This window comes from Oncorhynchus mykiss, chromosome 25 (genome assembly GCF_057628025.1).
Source record: "Oncorhynchus mykiss isolate SJ-2025 chromosome 25, ASM5762802v1, whole genome shotgun sequence".
NCBI lineage: Eukaryota > Metazoa > Chordata > Actinopteri > Salmoniformes > Salmonidae > Oncorhynchus > Oncorhynchus mykiss.
In genome coordinates, this window is record NC_143046.1 from 33,490,778 (window position 1) to 33,507,733 (window position 16,956).

The following is a 16,956-nucleotide window of genomic DNA, read 5'->3' on the forward strand; positions in this document are numbered from 1 at the left end:
GACTGCATTGTCTGTGGGTCTAGGGTGTAAGGTAGAGGTGATATGATCCTTAACTAGCCTCTCAAAGCACTTCATGATGACAGAAGTGAGTGCTAAGGGGCGATATTAATTTAGTTCAGTTGCCTTTTGCTTTCTTGGGTACAGGAATCATGGTGGCCATCTTGAAGCAAGTGGGGACAACAGACTGGGATAGGGAGAGATTACATTTATGCGTAAACATTCCAGCCAGCTGTTCTGCACATGCTCTGAGGATGTGGCTAGGGATGCTGTCTGGGCCTGCAGCCTTGCGAGGGTTTTACTCACATCGGCCATGGTGAATGAGGGCCCACAGTCCTCGGGAGTGGGCCGCGTCGGTGGCACTGTTATCCTCAAAGCAGGCGAAGGTGTTTAGCTTGTCTATGAGCAAGACGTCGTTGTCCGCGACGTGGCTGGTTTTCCCTTTGTAATCTGTGATTGTCTGTAGACCCTGACCAGGTTTTTGCAATTTATCAGTTAGCTCAGAAAACCAGCAGGCTCCAGACCTCATAGGGTTAGAGTTTAATACTGCTGGTGTAGGGTGTATTCAATTGGGTTGGGGCAATGTAAGCTATGCTTTTAGTCATCTTTCTCTCTTACTCCTCCCCCTCATTAACCCTCCTTCTCATTCCAACCTGAAGGTAGTTAACAGTTCTGTGCTGCTGTCCTGAGTCTGCATATAAGGGCATGTGTTACTGGACAGGTGTTTGTGCAGGTGGGCAGTGGCCTTTGGCTCTGTGTGTGTATGTGTGTTTTGAAATGTCATCAGTCCTCATCAATTCCCTTCACGTTCATCTGTTTCCTGTCCACTTCTATTCCAAAATAAAGCAACCCGCTTGAGAAATACTCCTCCGCCAGTCATCCTCCCTACCTCCTTTTCTTCTCACACCCACATACGTCGCTGAGCGGAAGGGGGGGAAACCAGCTTGTACTAGACGACAGAACGTGGTTGGAGGAGGTGCGTGTGAGTCACCAGATGAGGCAACTAGAGGTCCTATTTCTACTGTTTAAAGGGCAGTCCTACTCATCAAGTTCCAGTCTGTCCTCATCTCTGCCTCTGTCTTTTTCTTTCTTTCTCTCACTCATTCACACACTCACTGTCCTCCACAGGTGAAACTGTGAGTCAGCCCCCTCCCCCGCTTCCCATGTCACAATACACCTCTGTTCCTCCTTATTACCCCTTGTCGACACGTCCCCATCGCGGTGTAGATCTTATCTTTTTCACACACCTGCTGCTCAAAGTTTATATGCAGGTCCTTGTTGCTGGGGGGGGGGGGATAGTTACATGTATAGGGGTGTAACAGTTCACTAACCCCAAGGTACTATTTGCGGTTTTGGGGTGACTGTTCGGTTTCAGTACAGCTGGAAAATAAAATGCCAAACGTAACTGTAGTTAATTTTTGTTTAGGTGTTCCTCATTGTGAAAACACACGATTTACTCATCAAAAACACGAAAATAAAGTGCATTATGCGTGTGAAATCGATATATAATCACGGCGCAGACATTGTTTAGGTCTATACTATAATGTTTTTCTTACAAAGAGGAAAAATTGCTCACGTGTGACTCCTAAACGGGGCAGGTCTGTAGCGCGATGCTTCTCATCTCCCACTCCGGGGTCATGTGATGGTCTGTCACTAAGTAGCTCTCTGAAGCGCTGGAGGTCCATCCATCTGTAATGAGCGTAACCCAGGGTGTATTGGCCAACTCATTGATAACTTCAGCTTTGGCTTGCTTGTATAGAGCAGGCACTACCTATTTGCTGGAATGGGTGTGAGAGAAGTTCGCAACGTGGCTCGAGCACTTTCAGGAGGTACTGCCTGAACCCCCCCCCCCCCCCCCCCCCCCACACTCAACCACGGAGAATGGGTGCATATCCGCGGCAATAAACACTTATTGTGTTTAAACACCTAGGCTACTCTAGTTGAGTAATGGCGACGAACTGTTTTAACGTTCTATCCACAACACACTGGCCATTGCAATCTACTGGGAAGCCAAAATGTTCCCAAACTGGAGATTTAACGATGATTGAGGATCCTCCTGGTTTATCTGCCCCCACCTCTCGCCATCGTACAGAACTGGGCCCCCGGCTGCACCTCACAAAAGTACCGTTTGAAATGCGGCAGTTAAGATGAACATTTTTATTATAATGCGCGCATAGGCACAGCCTATTTTTGTTGTTATTTTTAGGTATTCATTTGCCTTGATAGTGTGGACCGAACAAAGGTCCCCATACCGAACGGTTCGGTACAAACAACGGTTCAGTGTGTGTACCGTTACACCCCTAGTTACATATCACTTCGACTCCAAGTAACGTTTTGTTAAAAACAAATATATTGTTGCTAAGTAGCATTAGCTAGCAGATTTATAGTGAGCAATATGTTTGGAACATCAAATCGCAATACATATCGTATTCGCACTTAAGGATCGTGATAATATTGTGAGGTTCCTGGCAATTCCCAGCTCTAGCAGTGATGTAGCAAGAGTTGTCTGTGTGTCAAGATGGTGAAATGTGTCCCTCCTTACCCAAACCAGTTTGACAGGTGGTTTGTCTGTGCTTGTTTGAATTCAAAGGCGCCACACACAATCACTTTTTTGACGGCATCCCTTTTGATTTATACACAACTTATCCATACATGTTTGCCAATGGAAGAAGTTGTCAGAAAGTAAGGGGCTTTTTGGAACTGAATGCCAAAACATTTGCGAGATAAAGGTGCTCTTACGTTGACCCATTTTTGCACACCCCAACTTACCATGTCTTCATCACTGGAAAAGAGACAGAGTTTGCTATCATTTCAAAGTTTACAAGCAGGGTTGTCAAACGTATCTTTAAACGACGTTTTGTAACCGCTGATCTAAAGCCCTATTTGACATAATCTGAGATTTTATTTGTTTTGCCCTCCATCGGTTGAGACCAGATTCTCTTGAATGCAGGGTGGGTTGTCATGTTTTGGTTAATAGTCACTTTCTGACAACTTAAAGGAATTATGAATGGAAGGTTTTGTTCAAATCAAATGGGGTGCTGTCAAAGTGACTGAATTCAAATGGATTTACCCCATAGTAACTTTTTAAACCACGGACCAGGGGGTGCTTGAGATGTTCTGTCAGCAGATGAGAGGAATTACTACTGCCCGTCTGAGCCTGTGCCTGTCTGCCTCTGATTATACTTCATGACATCTAGTCCATTCTATTGTATGCTCTGAACAGAGGCTGGCAATAGAACAAAACTTACACAGAGATGGAGAGGGGACATTTGCAGAGGGGGTGGGGGGAGGATGGATGGAGAGAGATTGGAGAGAAAAGGGCTGATGGGGAGGTTTGGAGAGTGAGTGAGAAATAGGCTGGGGGAGAGACGGGCGAGCAGTACTGGAGAGCATCAAACAAAGGAGAGGAGAGGAGGCTCCTGGGAGTTGGTGTTCTCGTCTCTCTGCTGACGGTGTGCTTCGTCTGGCCCAGAAAAGCGCTGCAGCCTCAGCTGAGCCACAGCTACTGTGCAATATAGGTGTGTCCGTTGCTTTGTGTTTGGAGGGATAGCCAATGCACACCATAGTTAGTCTTCGCATAACTGTTTTTTTTTTTAGGAGTGCATTTTCTTTTCACAGCAGCGTGTAACGTCATACTCGTGTTGTTTAGCGACCCTCTTACTGCAATATTCAACTGTAAATATGAGATTTTCACTCTTTACTTCTCTTTCTCTCCATCTCTGTCCCTCTGCAGTTTATTTATCCCTGTACATCCTCTTCTTTCTGGGCCTTGTGGTTTGGTGACCTACATCTACTCTACCCATGAGCCCCTGCAACTAGGGCTCAACCGTTTTGACCTTGGCCTGACCTCTCACCTCTTCTCCAAAGCCACGCCCCCCTGGTGAAGGTCTGTATCTCTGCTCTTCTGTCTTTGACAGCTGGTCAAACCTCTCAGGGATTTCATGAGATTTGAGGTGTCCTGCTCTTTGCTTTTAGAGCTGTATGCTATGGAGGAGCCTGTCGTTTTCTCTCTGTAGTGTATGGCGTGTCCATGTGCAACGTCTCACTGTAGTGGGCGCGTCCGTGTGTGTAACGCCGTTCTCTCTAGAGTGTATGGAGCAGTGTGAGAGCGCCGCGGCTCTGCTGGAGTCGGTGAGGGAGCAGGAGGTGCAGTTTGAGCAGCTGACCAGAGCGCTGGAAGAGGAGAGAAGGAGGGTACGCCTCACCAGCCCCCCGTCCCACACCCTCCCCCACACACAGGTAACACCCCATTTCCCCAGGGGAAATTTCCTCCCAACCCCCAAATACACTTTATTAGTGGCCTGCGCCTTTCCTAAGCCTCTTTCTAGAGTCAGGCGAAAGACCAGTCATCCATCTGTTCACATATCCCTCATCTGTCCTTCTATCCCATCCCTCCATCATCCAGTGATTACCGTTATCACCCTCCTCCACCCATCACATCCAACCCCCTAATCCACCGCTCCGCTCCTCCACCTCAACCAGCACTCCGGATTGTGTTTGGTTTAACTGTGTGTTGCAATTCAGCCCTTGTCCTTTAACACACTGTTTAGATATCGCTACAGCTTTAACACTACCACGCGTTATACATCTCACACCTCTGCATAACTCCAGCATCACTTGCCGTACCCGCAACCCAAAGCCTTCATACCACCCTTACATACCATGGAATTCAAGCTATCGTCATCTTCGCTCCAGCATGTTGTCCAGACTGTACCTGGAAGGATGCTGTCAGTTGTCATGCATGCAGCCTTATTCCACCACCTAAAATGTTGTGGAAGATGCCGTCGTTTTAAGCCAGTACACAGTATCAACTCCATGCGGTGCCTCCTAATGTGATTCTCATAGGTGTCCATGTTGATCATATGCTCGTATGCTTTACCGTGCTATTAGAGCCCTGAAGAGACATGGAGAAGTGTTTTTACTGAGTACACATCAGCTGATAGGGAAGATGAATGGGGTTGCCGTTTTGCTTTTATAATCCTAGCAGGGCTAATTGGCGTGTTTTAGGTTGTCAGTCTCCTCTTCCATTTTTAGTCTCGCAGCGTGCTAAGCAATGTCTCATGACTACCGTTGGGTGTGTGTTGCCTCTCTCGGTGTAAGTGTCCCTTGTTTATAACAATGTATCATTCCAAGGTTAGATGCCAAAACACGCATACACAGCTATCTCGGCACTTAAGACATTTGCTGCTGTTAACTTGTTACCGTAACGGCTTTAGAATTTAAAGGGAAATATTCCTTTTCTCCCCGGCTCCTATATTGTGGTGGAACTGGCCTGACCCCTTGTGGACAGAGCAGGCATTACACCCAGCCACACATCTAAAGTGTGCAGCACATGCCCAGCATTTTTGCCTGTATTCTCCTGCCTTCATTAAAGTGATCTAACATAAAATTAGTGTTGAAAGGCAATGGTGGGGTCATTGATTACCTCAAAGAAGGCAGAAGGATGCATTATCAACATTTTCAGATATGGCCCATGACGGTGAGGTACTGAGAAAACGGGGTCAGTTTGGTTAATGTGTCATGATGTCAGTGTTGTGGTGGTTGTAAGGCAACAGCCCAGTTAGATCCTCTGTCTCTGAAGACGCCTGTGAATTTGATTGTGTTCTCTCGGTTGACTGTTGCTCTCCTACTCAGAACGGGCGCCTGGGGGAGGCAGACATAGAACGACTGAAACTGAGTGAGGGATACATCAACGGGACACAGGTGAGTGTGTGTGCTGGTTGGGTGTGAGATGTTCTGTGTGTGTGTGGGTGTGTAACCTTGTGTGTGTTTATTACAGTACAGGATGGTGGACCCAGTGCATGGCGTTCTAGACGAGAGCTGCACACCAGAAGATGATTCACAGGACGTACAGTCTGTCTTCTCAGACGATGGAACAAATGGACGGAGGGCAGGGAACGCGGTATGGAGACACACACACTTTCTACTGTAACTAACATGTAACTGAAAATAACTTCCTCCATGGCGAACAAAATATTATCTACAACTTCCTGTCTCATCGTGATGTACTTCCTCTTCTTCAGATGAAGAAGGTGATCACCTCGCGTACCGTCCTTCCCTCTGATTCGATGTCCATCGACGGAGGACTGTCCGTCTCAGGTATGGGCGGTTACAGTGCCACTCTGGACCGTACCTACAGGCAGGCTGGAGGGGGGGACTACCCCACAGCCACGGTCCCCAGGAACTACCACTACGGCCCTGCGGGGGGGTACGACGACTACAGGAGCGCCCCGCCCTCCGAGGCCTACGCCAGCCTGAGCAGAGGCACACGCATGGACGACCGCTACAGGTCAGACAGACTGTAAAGTTTGTAGACGTGCTAAAGAGCACTGTAAAGAAAGGCTTCTCGAGAAGTATTCCTTTGTGAAGATGACTATCTTTGGGATAAATTGATCTTCTCCCCCTCTTCTCCAGACCTGCGGATGGGTACAGGACCCTGGACTCTGGGTACCGCGCCCCCAGCAGACAGCAGCTGGACCCCTACGCAGCCCAGCCCCAGGTGGGGCGAGGGGTGAGGGGTGTGGGCAGTGCCCTGGAGCTGGGGGGCATGCGCTACGCCCACCAGGCCCACTTTGGTGTGGAGGATGACCAGAGGAGTCTGGGATATGATGATATGGAGTATAGTATGGCTCCTCCTCCCATGCACCCAGGGTACGGCACCATGCCACGACTAGGACCAGGCCCTGGAGGACTGGACAGACGCAGGCTCCGGTACAAACACACACACAGACAGAGACACACTCATGATCCCTGGGTAACAGCACACACCCAAATCACTCTATCAGTGTGCATGTACGCAATACTCGGATACCGACACACACACACTCCCACTAAACCACTACACACTCTCGTCTGAACTTCCATTTGTCCCTTAGGAGTTGCGAGGACACTTTGGACGGGGACATGGGAGGAGTCGACCCCTACACCTGGGGCGTCAACATGGCGATGGAGAGGGGAAGCATGGCGTCATTGGACAGCACCCTGAGGAAGGGCCCGCCCACTTCCTGGAGACAACCGGAGCTTCCGGAGGTCATCGCCATGTTGAACTACCGACTGGACCCGGTCAAAACCAACGCCGCTGCCTTCCTCCAGCACCTCACCTTCAAGAACGACAAGGTAAAACGCAATGCTTTGTGTACCTGCAAACACAGATTTGTTTTGAAAGGATGAATATTGCGAGTGTTACAGCACTGCTGTTAGCGTGTGTTACAGCACTGCTGTTAGCGTGTGTTACAGCCCTGCTGTTAGCGTGTGTTACAGCACTGCTGTTAGCGTGTGTTACAGCACTGCTGTTAGCGTGTGTTACAGCACTGCTGTTAGCGTGTGTTACAGCACTGCTGTTAGCGTGTGTTACAGCACTGCTGTTAGCGTGTGTTACAGCACTGCTGTTAGCGTGTGTTACAGCACTGCTGTTAGCGTGTGTTACAGCACTGCTGTTAGCGTGTGTTACAGCACTGCTGTTAGCGTGTGTTACAGCACTGCTGTTAGCGTGTGTTACAGCACTGCTGTTAGCGTGTGTTACAGCACTGCTGTTAGCGTGTGTTACAGCACTGCTGTTAGCGTGTGTTACAGCACTGCTGTTAGCGTGTGTTACAGCACTGCTGTTAGCGTGTGTTACAGCACTGCTGTTAGCGTGTGTTACAGCACTGCTGTTAGCGTGTGTTACAGCACTGCTGTTAGCGTGTGTTACAGCACTGCTGTTAGCGTGTGTTTTTACAATGGGTTTGGTGTGTGACCATGCTGGTGGCGTGTGTCTGTAGGTGAAGTCGGAGGTGCGTCGTTTAAAGGGGATCCCCGCTCTGGTCTCGTTGCTGGACAACCCCAAGAAGGACGTGCACCACTCGGCCTGCGGGGCGCTCAAGAACATCTCATACGGACGAGACCACGACAACAAGATCGCCATCAAGAACTGTGACGGCATCCCAGCCTTAGTCAGGCTACTGAGGAAGGCCAGAGAGCAGGACCTCACAGACACCATTACAGGTAGTACTACCGTTATGTCTGTTCTCTATCATTTGCTCTACAGGTTTCTTTTCTCTAATGAGGTGGTGCTTATGAGTAAGGCAGGGGGAAGGCCCAGAAGGGCTTGTGTTTTTGAACATGTGTAACTGCCATTTCCTGCAATCTAGAGCCTTAAATGATAACAAATAGTGTTTTTAAAATGTATTTTTACGTAGTGGCGCAGCCTGTCCACAAGGTGGCGCAGCACCCAGTTTACGTTTCGGGGAGAATCCTGCCTTTCTATTCCTGTACTACTTGTGGGACAGAGACACCAGTACGATCATGTAGCATTCCTAGTCTACTTCAACTCTATAACCTACACTGAGTATACCAAACATTAAGAACACCTTCCTAATATTGAGCCTCAATTCATCAGGGCATGGACTCCACCAGGTGTCGAAAGCGTTCCACAGGGATGCTGGCCCATGTTGACTCGATGCTTCTCACAGTTGCGTCAAGTTGTCTGGGTGTCCTTTGGGTGGTGGACCGTTCTTGATACACACAGGAAACGGTTGAGCTTAAACCCAGCAGCGTTGCAGTTCTTGACACCTTCAAACCGGTGCACCTGATACCCTACCCTGTTCAAAGTCACTTAAATCTTATGTCTTGCCCATTCACCCTCTGACTGGCACACATACACAATCCATGTCTCAATTGTCTCGAGGCTTCAAAATCCTTCTTTAACCTGTTTCCTCCCCTTCATCTACACTGATTGTAGTGACCTCAATAAGGGATCATAGCGTTCACCTGGTCAGTCTGTCATGGAAAGAGCTGGTGTTCATGTTTTCTATACATAAGTAACTGCCAAAATACTGGAAACAGCACAAGCCAGAACAGCATAGATTCCACATGTCTGGAGACTCTATCGGAATATTGCGACATTTTTCCACAAGAAATTCCATCATTTGGTGTTTTGCTGATGGTGGGAAGGTTTCAGGCGCCGTTCCAGAATTGGTTTGAGATCTAGAGACCGCAGACGACCGTGGCATATGGTTTACGTCATTTTCATGCTCCTCAAACCATTGTGACCACTCATGCCCTGTGGATGGGGGAATTATCATCCGATGGGAGCATAGCCACGGTGGCCAAAATAATGGCCTGCCTATCATTTTTGTACATGCTGGCCTTGTTGACATGGTTTTGGCAGTTACCTGTACTTTGTGATTGGACTCCGAGGACAGAGTCATGAAAAACGCTGAAGAATGCGTTCTCTTCTTCCTCAGGCACGCTGTGGAACCTTTCGTCTCACGACTCGGTGAAGATGGAGATCGTGGACCACGCGTTACACGCCCTCTCTGACGAGGTGATGGTGCCGCACTCTGGCTGGGAGAGAGGGCGTGACGGAGGAGAAGAGAGCCTCAAACCACGCCACCTGGAGTGGGAGACGGCCCTCACCAACACGGCTGGCTGTCTGAGGCACGTGGATGGAGAGGAAATGGAGGGCTGGCGATCAGCGGAGGAGATGAAGGCAGGGGGAATAGCTATTGGATCTGAGGGGAAATATAAACCATTTTAATGTCATATTTTCTTTTCTTGTTCAGGAACGTGAGCTCAGAACGTAGCGAGGCCAGGCGGAAGTTGAGAGAGTGCACGGGATTGGTGGACTCGCTCATGTACATTGTCCAATCACAGATCAACCGCAAAGATGTGGACAACAAGGTAATTGATTGCTTAAATCTGATTACGTAATTTTTGGGATGGTACATACATTTTTTTTTATTTTGCAATGAACATGATTGAATAAAGATGCTTTTAAACCTCCACTCTCCATCTCTCTCTGTGTGTAGTTGGTGGAGAACAGTGTGTGTCTGCTGAGAAATCTGTCCTATCAGGTTCACCGGGAGGTTCCTGGCTGCGAGCGCTACCTGGAGGCCGCGCCCCTAAACCAGGGCCCTGTCCCCGGATCCAACAAGGCCAGCTGCTTCGGCTCACGGAAGGGCAAAGGTCAGTAACCGGCCTGTTTTAAGGTCATAGTATACACCCTGTGTGTTCTGTGGCTAGAGGTAGACCGTTTCCCTTAACCCCAGATTAAGGATCAGATTGCCCTCGCCCCAGTCCTGACTCAGTAACAGGGGATGAATCTGTGGTTAGTGGAAACGTAGTCCTACTCGGTGTGTGCTTTTTTTTTTTTGTTGATGCCCGGGGCTGAGTTTTTTTTTTAAATGTTTTGCTTTTGTGGACCTGACCGGTTTTGTTTTTGCTTGTTGGTGGCTGGGATTCATGTTTTTCACACTCCGTCCCTCCCTCTCCCTCTGTCCTCCTCCTTTTGTTCCCGTCCTGTTTTAGATGAGTGGTTTTCCACAGGTAAGATTCTCTTCTTAGTGTCCTATTGCGCTATGGCTGAACAAGGGCTTTTCCTAACGCTGGCTGGCCTTAACATTGCCTTTCCTTTAGCCCGTAGGTTTTGTAGGTGGGACTTGTCATAGTGAGTGCATGCTGTTCAACTAGTGGCCACGTTTGCATGATACCATAATGTCATTGAGGGGAATTTGCATTTATTAAAAATGGCCGAGGTGGAACCGATTTTATAAAAAAATAAAAAAAAAAAAAAAAATATTTAAAAAAACCATTGAAATCAGAATGATCTCTAGATGGTTGGGTTTCTCTCCAGGTCAGAAAGATGCGGATGACGGGAGTGCGGACCAGGTCGATATCCCAAAGAGGACGACGCCTGCCAAAGGTGAGTCAAAACGCCATATGAAAGCACAGCGTACATGCGACACACACAATCCGTTCCTAAAATCCCTCTTCCTACCAGGCTATGAGCTGTTGTTCCAGCCTGAGGTGGTGCGTGTCTACACTTCCCTGCTGAGAGAGAGCAAGAACCCCTCAGTGCTGGAGGCAGCAGCCGGAGCTATACAGAACCTGTGTGCCGGACGCTGGACTGTGAGTGGACAGCCTCTGATCTCTCTCATCTTTCCCTGAGATCTCCACCACCTCTCGCGTCTCATTGTCTGATTTCGTAGCATTACCCCAATGGTGTTGGTTGCTGCTTTCTCCTCAGGATGACTTCTCTGTTCAGAATGGTAATGGTTCTAACCATGGTAATGGTTCTCTCTCTCTCTCAATCAGTATGGCCGGTATATCCGGGCCACGGTACGTCTGGAGAAGGGCCTACCTATGATGGCAGAGCTGCTGGCTCATGGGAACGACCGTGTGGTCAGAGCCATGTCCGGGGCCCTGAGGAACCTGGCCATCGACAACCGCAACCGCGAGCTGCTCGGTAAGTTGGCATGTGCATCAGTCGCCTGTTATCACAACTTCACATGAGGAAAGACTGCTTCATTAGCATATAGAAAGGTCGTTCCTTCCTGGATTGCTTCAGAGCCACTCTTTCGTCTGTGTTGTTGCTCATCTGAGCCGTCCTGTCCTCCCTCAGGTAAGCACGCCGTGCCCCACCTGGTGGCAGACCTGCCGGGTGGCCAGAGCCAGTCTGCACGACCTCTGTCTGAGGAGACGGTGGTGTCTGTGCTGAGCACGCTCACTGAGGTGCTGGGCAACAGCCTGGAGGCCGCCAAGACCCTCAGGGCCTCCCAAGGCATCGAGAGACTGGTGCTCATCAATAAGGATGGGTAAGAGAGTGTGTGTGTTGAACTGAAGCTCATTGACAAGCATGTTCTGTGTGTGTGCACGTTTGTTTGAGACGGATAGGTCAAAGTGTGTCCATACAGCGCGTCTAACCGAGCGCATGTCTATTGGTCCTGCAGTAAGCGGTCCGAGCGAGAGGTGCGCGGGGCAGGCCAGGTGTTGCAGCTGGTGTGGGGGCATAAGGATCTGCGGCGCCCCCTGGAGAAGGACGGCTGGAAGAAGACTGACTTCACGGTGAACCTCAACACATCCGCCAACGGCCCCTCCGCACGCACCAACGGGACCTACGAGGAAACGACCATGCCAATGCTAGACAAAGGTGAGACTGGGAATAGTTTTATTTCATTTTTTTCTGAAAAAAGACTTGCTTCTTTGACAGAAAGTTGAAGTTAGACATAAAATATACAGTATGTAGGAGTTGTAGGGAAACAAGCGGGATGTAATGGCTTTTTGTTATTTCCACAGGGGCGAAGAGAGACATGATTCCACTGAATGACTTAGGCCCTGGTGAGTATCCATGGAAACACTGTCAAAGCTGAGCCCGAAGATTAGATTTTTGTAAAAAAAAAACTAATCAATATTGATTTCATGCTCTTCCACTTTAGAAGCCTACTCTACACTGGACCAGCGGGAGAGGAGACGCTCTCTGGACAACTCCCTCGACACCACAGACACTTTAAAGGTAACACCCCCCCCCCCGCCCCCGCCCTGTACACATGGTTTCTTTAACTTAAACACACTACCCTTTATTAACCTTCTCCTTCACACCTTTTTCAAAACCTTTTTCGGGTTGACGACCGTCACCTCTACTCACGGTATCTCTTCCACCACCTCTCTCTCTCTCTCTCTCTCTCATGCCGTCTCAGCGTGGGGTGTACGGGGGCAGAAAGGGTTCCCTGCCTCTGTTGGACTCCTACGATGGTTAGCCCCCCCCCCCCTCTCCCCCCTGCATGTAACAGCATGGTACGTTTCACCTCTTGTCCTGCATGGACTCTAAATCGCCATCCGTTCTCTTAACTTATGACCTTTTCTCTTGTAACTCTGTCTGTATTGTATAATTCCAGTACCTTGGTTTTGCACCCAGTATAATGCGCAGTGAAAACTGATTGAAGGCTTTCACACCGGTACAGTATGCTGTGTGGACTTGTACTTAACCCTAAAACTAACAGTATTCCCTAGGCACTTGCATTTTGGCATATTGTGTATAGACTGACATACTCGTACCACAAAATCGGCTTGTGTGCGGTTTGTTTTACTCTTCTTAAATATTACCACATGCACTGATAACATAGTATTTATCATCGTCTTCTTCCTCCAGAAGAACTGATGGTGTGCATTACCCAGGGTGAGCTGCCCCAACCCTGCCCCTGCTGAGCAGAGAACACTAGAGATCCATGGACTTGCTCTCTCTCATCCCCCTCTTTCTCTCCTTCCATCGCAAGGCTATGAGGGTTGCCATCCAAAGAAAGTGGTTGTGTTGCAATCAGAGTGATATTAAACACTCAAACTGAACACGCGCACACACACACACACACACACACACACACACACACACACACCATAGTAGCGTCAGAAATATATTCCCTGTTATTTAAATTATATTGATATTCCCTTTTCTCAAGGCAATAGTCTTTGTTTGACAATCATTGTTTATTTCTGTTTTCTGGTTACTTACATCCAACATTTGGCTTAATGAGTGTTTCCTGTCGTTTGTTAGAATCCTCATACTCATCCAAGTGTTTTGTTATTTTCATCGTCGTGAATCGGATTATTGCCATCTGCATCCTGAGATGAATTTATTTTTAATATCTGTAGGGTATGTGTTTGTATATAAAAAGAGGAAATGTTTTGATTGGGGAGGAAGGTGTCTATAGCTTTTTTTTTAGGGTTGATTTTAATTTAAGTGGTACCCAGATTGGGATTGGTGAGTGGAAAGGTCATGCGTGGCTGCTGGACCAATGGGGCTCGGTCCTCATAGGTTCAGAATGTTTGTATAGGAGTTATTTTCACCTTTTCTAGGTATATTACAGGCTGGTTGGTTTTGGGGTAGTTGGGAGGAGCGTGTGAGGCCGGTGTGTAAGTGAGGGCCATACAGGAGACCTGAGACCTGTGTGTGTGCATGAGTGGTTTTATTTAACAAACAAACAACCCATATGAGCCTGTTTTTTTTTTATTTTTAAGGACTTCATATTGTGTGCTTTCATGTTTTTTCTACTCCTTTTGCAAATATCATTTGTGTTGTCTCGGTTTCTTTTCAATTGTGGCTTTTACAGATGTACCAACTGCCTCTATTTCTTTTGTTGTGATACCTTAATTTTTTTTACATTGCTATTTTTTTGGTTAACGATGGCTGTGAGAGTGCGATCTCATACACCTATTGGAGTGTGGGTTTTGCTGCTGCTGTGCCGGTAGCAGGAATACTACTGTTCACACACGGTTAACAAGCACCACAGCTCTTAGTCCTACATTTTCTCATACGCTCGATAACATTCCAACACTAAACTATAACACTAGGGACGCATTCCCCACACTATTATACAGAACCCCACTACAGACCCGGGGCCTGTTCCCTAGGGTGGATTGTTTTGGACCGCTTCCGTGATCAATCTTTTGCATAGAGCTGGCAGATTCTTGGTTCCGCATGTTAAACATTAATCGTCTGTTCTATCAGCAATGCTCTGAACCTCCTATACCACTAACAATAACACTAGTTCAGTCAGTACTTGCTGTTACACTAGCCAGAACAATGTGCTGTACGTATGGACCCAAAAGGCATTGGTTGAAAAAGAGGGGTTGGTTTTCTGTAGAAATTACACTTGTGTTTCGGGAGAATTGGATTCCTCAGAGGTAACTCAAGTATAAACAGACGGTAGGACCAGACTTGAGCATAGACTAGGGGGGGAAATGAAAAGCACATTTTGGGAGCATTTTTTTTATTTTTTATTATTTTTTTATATATACTTTGACTTTTCATTTTGTGTCCGTGTTTTGGGTTTTTAATATTGTTTTCTGATTTGGGAATGGTTGTTGGGAGTGGTGGGTGAAGCATTATGCAATCTCTATTCTACTTTTTATTTTATTCTGCTTTTGTAACTTTTCTTTAATGGCAAAGGAGACTACTCAACTTTTTTTTTATTTTTTTTTTTATATGGTTGCCACATGCGTCGTTTCTCTGTAGCATTGCCTATTCATGTACAAATATGATGAACTTGCCTTGGCTCTGAAAGGTTTCATTTTCTTCAGTAAGAGTATGTAACTGGCAATGCTGTTTTTATAAAATAAAGATCTTTTCTCAGACCAGATTTGATGTTTTTAAAGGGCTACTTCGGGATTTTTGGCAATATGGCCCTTAATCTACTTCCCTATGTATCTGTGTTCAGTATGAAGGAAGTTTTGAGGTAGTTTTGTGAGCCAATGCTAACTAGCGTTAGCACACTGGCGAGGTCTATCGGTATCAAGTAGCATGTTTTGTGTGCGTGTGACAGCTGGAGATGTGCTCTTGGGGATAAACGCATCTAATTAAAGGGGTACAGCTTAGTCTGTCTGGGTAACCAGACTCCCTCTCTTCAAACACACATTCACACCTTTAATATTCATGAAGGCTTTTAAGCTTTGTGGTCTGCTCAGTCTTGTGCCTCCTTAAAGTATGCTTCTACGACATTTGAGATGCCTAAAATAGTTTCTTTAGCCCTCCGAATTTGCTTTTGAGTCTATACCTTGGCCAATATTATAGCCCGAACCCAAGCCATTGCTATTGCGCTGTCTCTAAAGCCAGGATAAGCTTTCTAAAAGGCTAACATGACCCTGGGGAACATTTGACCACAGATTAATGTTTAGTGTTGATGTGCTCAGTCGCTTTTTGTCTCATGTCTCACGCTGTGAGAAGATTACCGGGGGGGGGGGTACATAATGTATTGTGTGGTGGTGATTTGGTTAAATATAAGGGCTTTAAAGGCCCACTATAGTCAAAAATGTGAGGTTGGAAAAATATTGTGAATGATGTTAATGCCTTTAGGTGTAAAAGCTTTTTGAAAAGTGGCTGAAATTTCTGCCTGTTTTGGTAGGATGGAGTTTTTGCCTGCCTGGTGGCGGCACCAGGCGGTAAATTGGTTAATAGACCAATAAGAAATGTTTCCAAACCTCTCAGCCAATAACAGCTAATTTTCACTTTCCCCTGCCCACTCCCAGACAGTCCTAGCAAAATTCTTGCTTGAGAAATTGTTCTTTGCTAAGAAGCTATTTTTAATTCAAAACAAAATCACTAAGGTACTTAATTGTTAACCAGAAATAATTTTGAGGGAAAAAAATTGCTGCATTGAACCTTTTTAAAGTGCCTCAATGTCTGCTTGTAAAACCCTTTGAGGCATCTCTTCATCTTATAGCCTAGGTCAGTGTTTCCTAACTCCAGTCCTCCAGTACCCCCAACAGCACACATTTTCAATGTTGTGATTCAACTTATCAAGGGCTTGATGATTAGAGACTCATCTAATGTGCTCGTCCGGGGCCACAACAAAAATATGTACTGTTGGGGGTACTTGAGGACTGGAGTTGGGGAAACACTGGCCTATGCAATTAAACTACAGCTGTTGGATGGATCACTACGACTCTTGGGGGTGTGAGAGCGAATAGTGTGTGTCTGTAAGAGAGAATAGGTGTTTTAATAGAATGCATGCAAGCGTGTGTACTGTATGCATGTGGCCTGTGTCCTTCTCCCCAGCAGATTCTTTCTCCTGGCTCCCTTGTTACTGGTACTACATCTATTTAAAGAATCCACTCTCCTTCATTTGCTCTCTCAATCATGCGCAGTGTCATATTCCTCCAGAATCAACACAGCAGGGCAGGAGAAGGACAATTTTAAAGAACCGATTGAGACCGAGACAATGGCATTTTAGTGAGGATTTAATCACGTTGACCCGTGATGAATCAACTCTTCAGGTCAAACTCTGACCATTAAGAGCCATGGACCATTCACAAGCCCTGGGGGTAACTAGTGTTTGTGTGTGACTGTCTGTGAGCGAGAGCAACATCGTACCCAGGCTATTGCGCACAGGAATTGTCTGGACCACGCGATTAGAGTGCCAAGACACTGGAACTACAGAATTAGAGAATGTTCCTTTCATATTTTTCCCCCATGGATTATTAGCCTAATTGAAGACATCCGGCTATAAAATAACTGAACTATTCAGACAGTTTTGCAATAGTGTTCATTCTATTACTCCAGTATGGATTACCTCTCTCCCCCGCCTTCCAACACGCGGGGTGCGCGGGATGGGTCTCCCACCCTGTTCCCAGGCTCGTCTCGCCACACTTCTCACACTGGTAACCAAGGTGGTTTTGGATCGTTGTCGTATGAGGTGGGGGTCGTGTGGG

The 16,956-nt window shown here is 47.1% G+C and overlaps 1 protein-coding gene across 26 annotated transcripts in view; it reads left to right on the forward strand.

Moving 5' to 3' along the window:
• Positions 1-14,883, forward strand: part of LOC110505049 (catenin delta-1) — a 30,205-nt gene extending 15,322 nt beyond the window's left edge. For 3 of the 26 annotated variants that reach the window (XM_036970418.2, XM_036970420.2, XM_090219684.1), the window contains 21 exons: positions 3,731-3,883; positions 4,085-4,236; positions 5,632-5,700; positions 5,777-5,899; positions 6,021-6,286; positions 6,412-6,708; positions 6,873-7,113; positions 7,758-7,980; positions 9,222-9,414; positions 9,540-9,657; positions 9,786-9,942; positions 10,285-10,302; positions 10,610-10,678; positions 10,757-10,884; positions 11,071-11,221; positions 11,378-11,570; positions 11,706-11,905; positions 12,052-12,093; positions 12,192-12,268; positions 12,453-12,507; positions 12,905-14,883. In XM_036970418.2, the coding sequence (XP_036826313.1) occupies positions 4,090-4,236; positions 5,632-5,700; positions 5,777-5,899; positions 6,021-6,286; positions 6,412-6,708; positions 6,873-7,113; positions 7,758-7,980; positions 9,222-9,414; positions 9,540-9,657; positions 9,786-9,942; positions 10,285-10,302; positions 10,610-10,678; positions 10,757-10,884; positions 11,071-11,221; positions 11,378-11,570; positions 11,706-11,905; positions 12,052-12,093; positions 12,192-12,268; positions 12,453-12,507; positions 12,905-12,960 (2,823 nt within the window). In that variant the 5' untranslated portion in view covers positions 3,731-3,883; positions 4,085-4,089 and the 3' untranslated portion in view covers positions 12,961-14,883. Of the gene's footprint in view, positions 1-3,730; positions 3,884-4,084; positions 4,237-5,631; positions 5,701-5,776; positions 5,900-6,020; positions 6,287-6,411; positions 6,709-6,872; positions 7,114-7,757; positions 7,981-9,221; positions 9,415-9,539; positions 9,658-9,785; positions 9,943-10,284; positions 10,303-10,609; positions 10,679-10,756; positions 10,885-11,070; positions 11,222-11,377; positions 11,571-11,705; positions 11,906-12,051; positions 12,094-12,191; positions 12,269-12,452; positions 12,550-12,904 lie in introns of all 26 variants that reach the window. The other 23 variants (XM_090219692.1, XM_090219694.1, XM_090219695.1 and 20 more) reach the window with 14 other exon arrangements.
• The last annotated feature ends 2,073 nt before the right edge of the window (positions 14,884-16,956 follow it).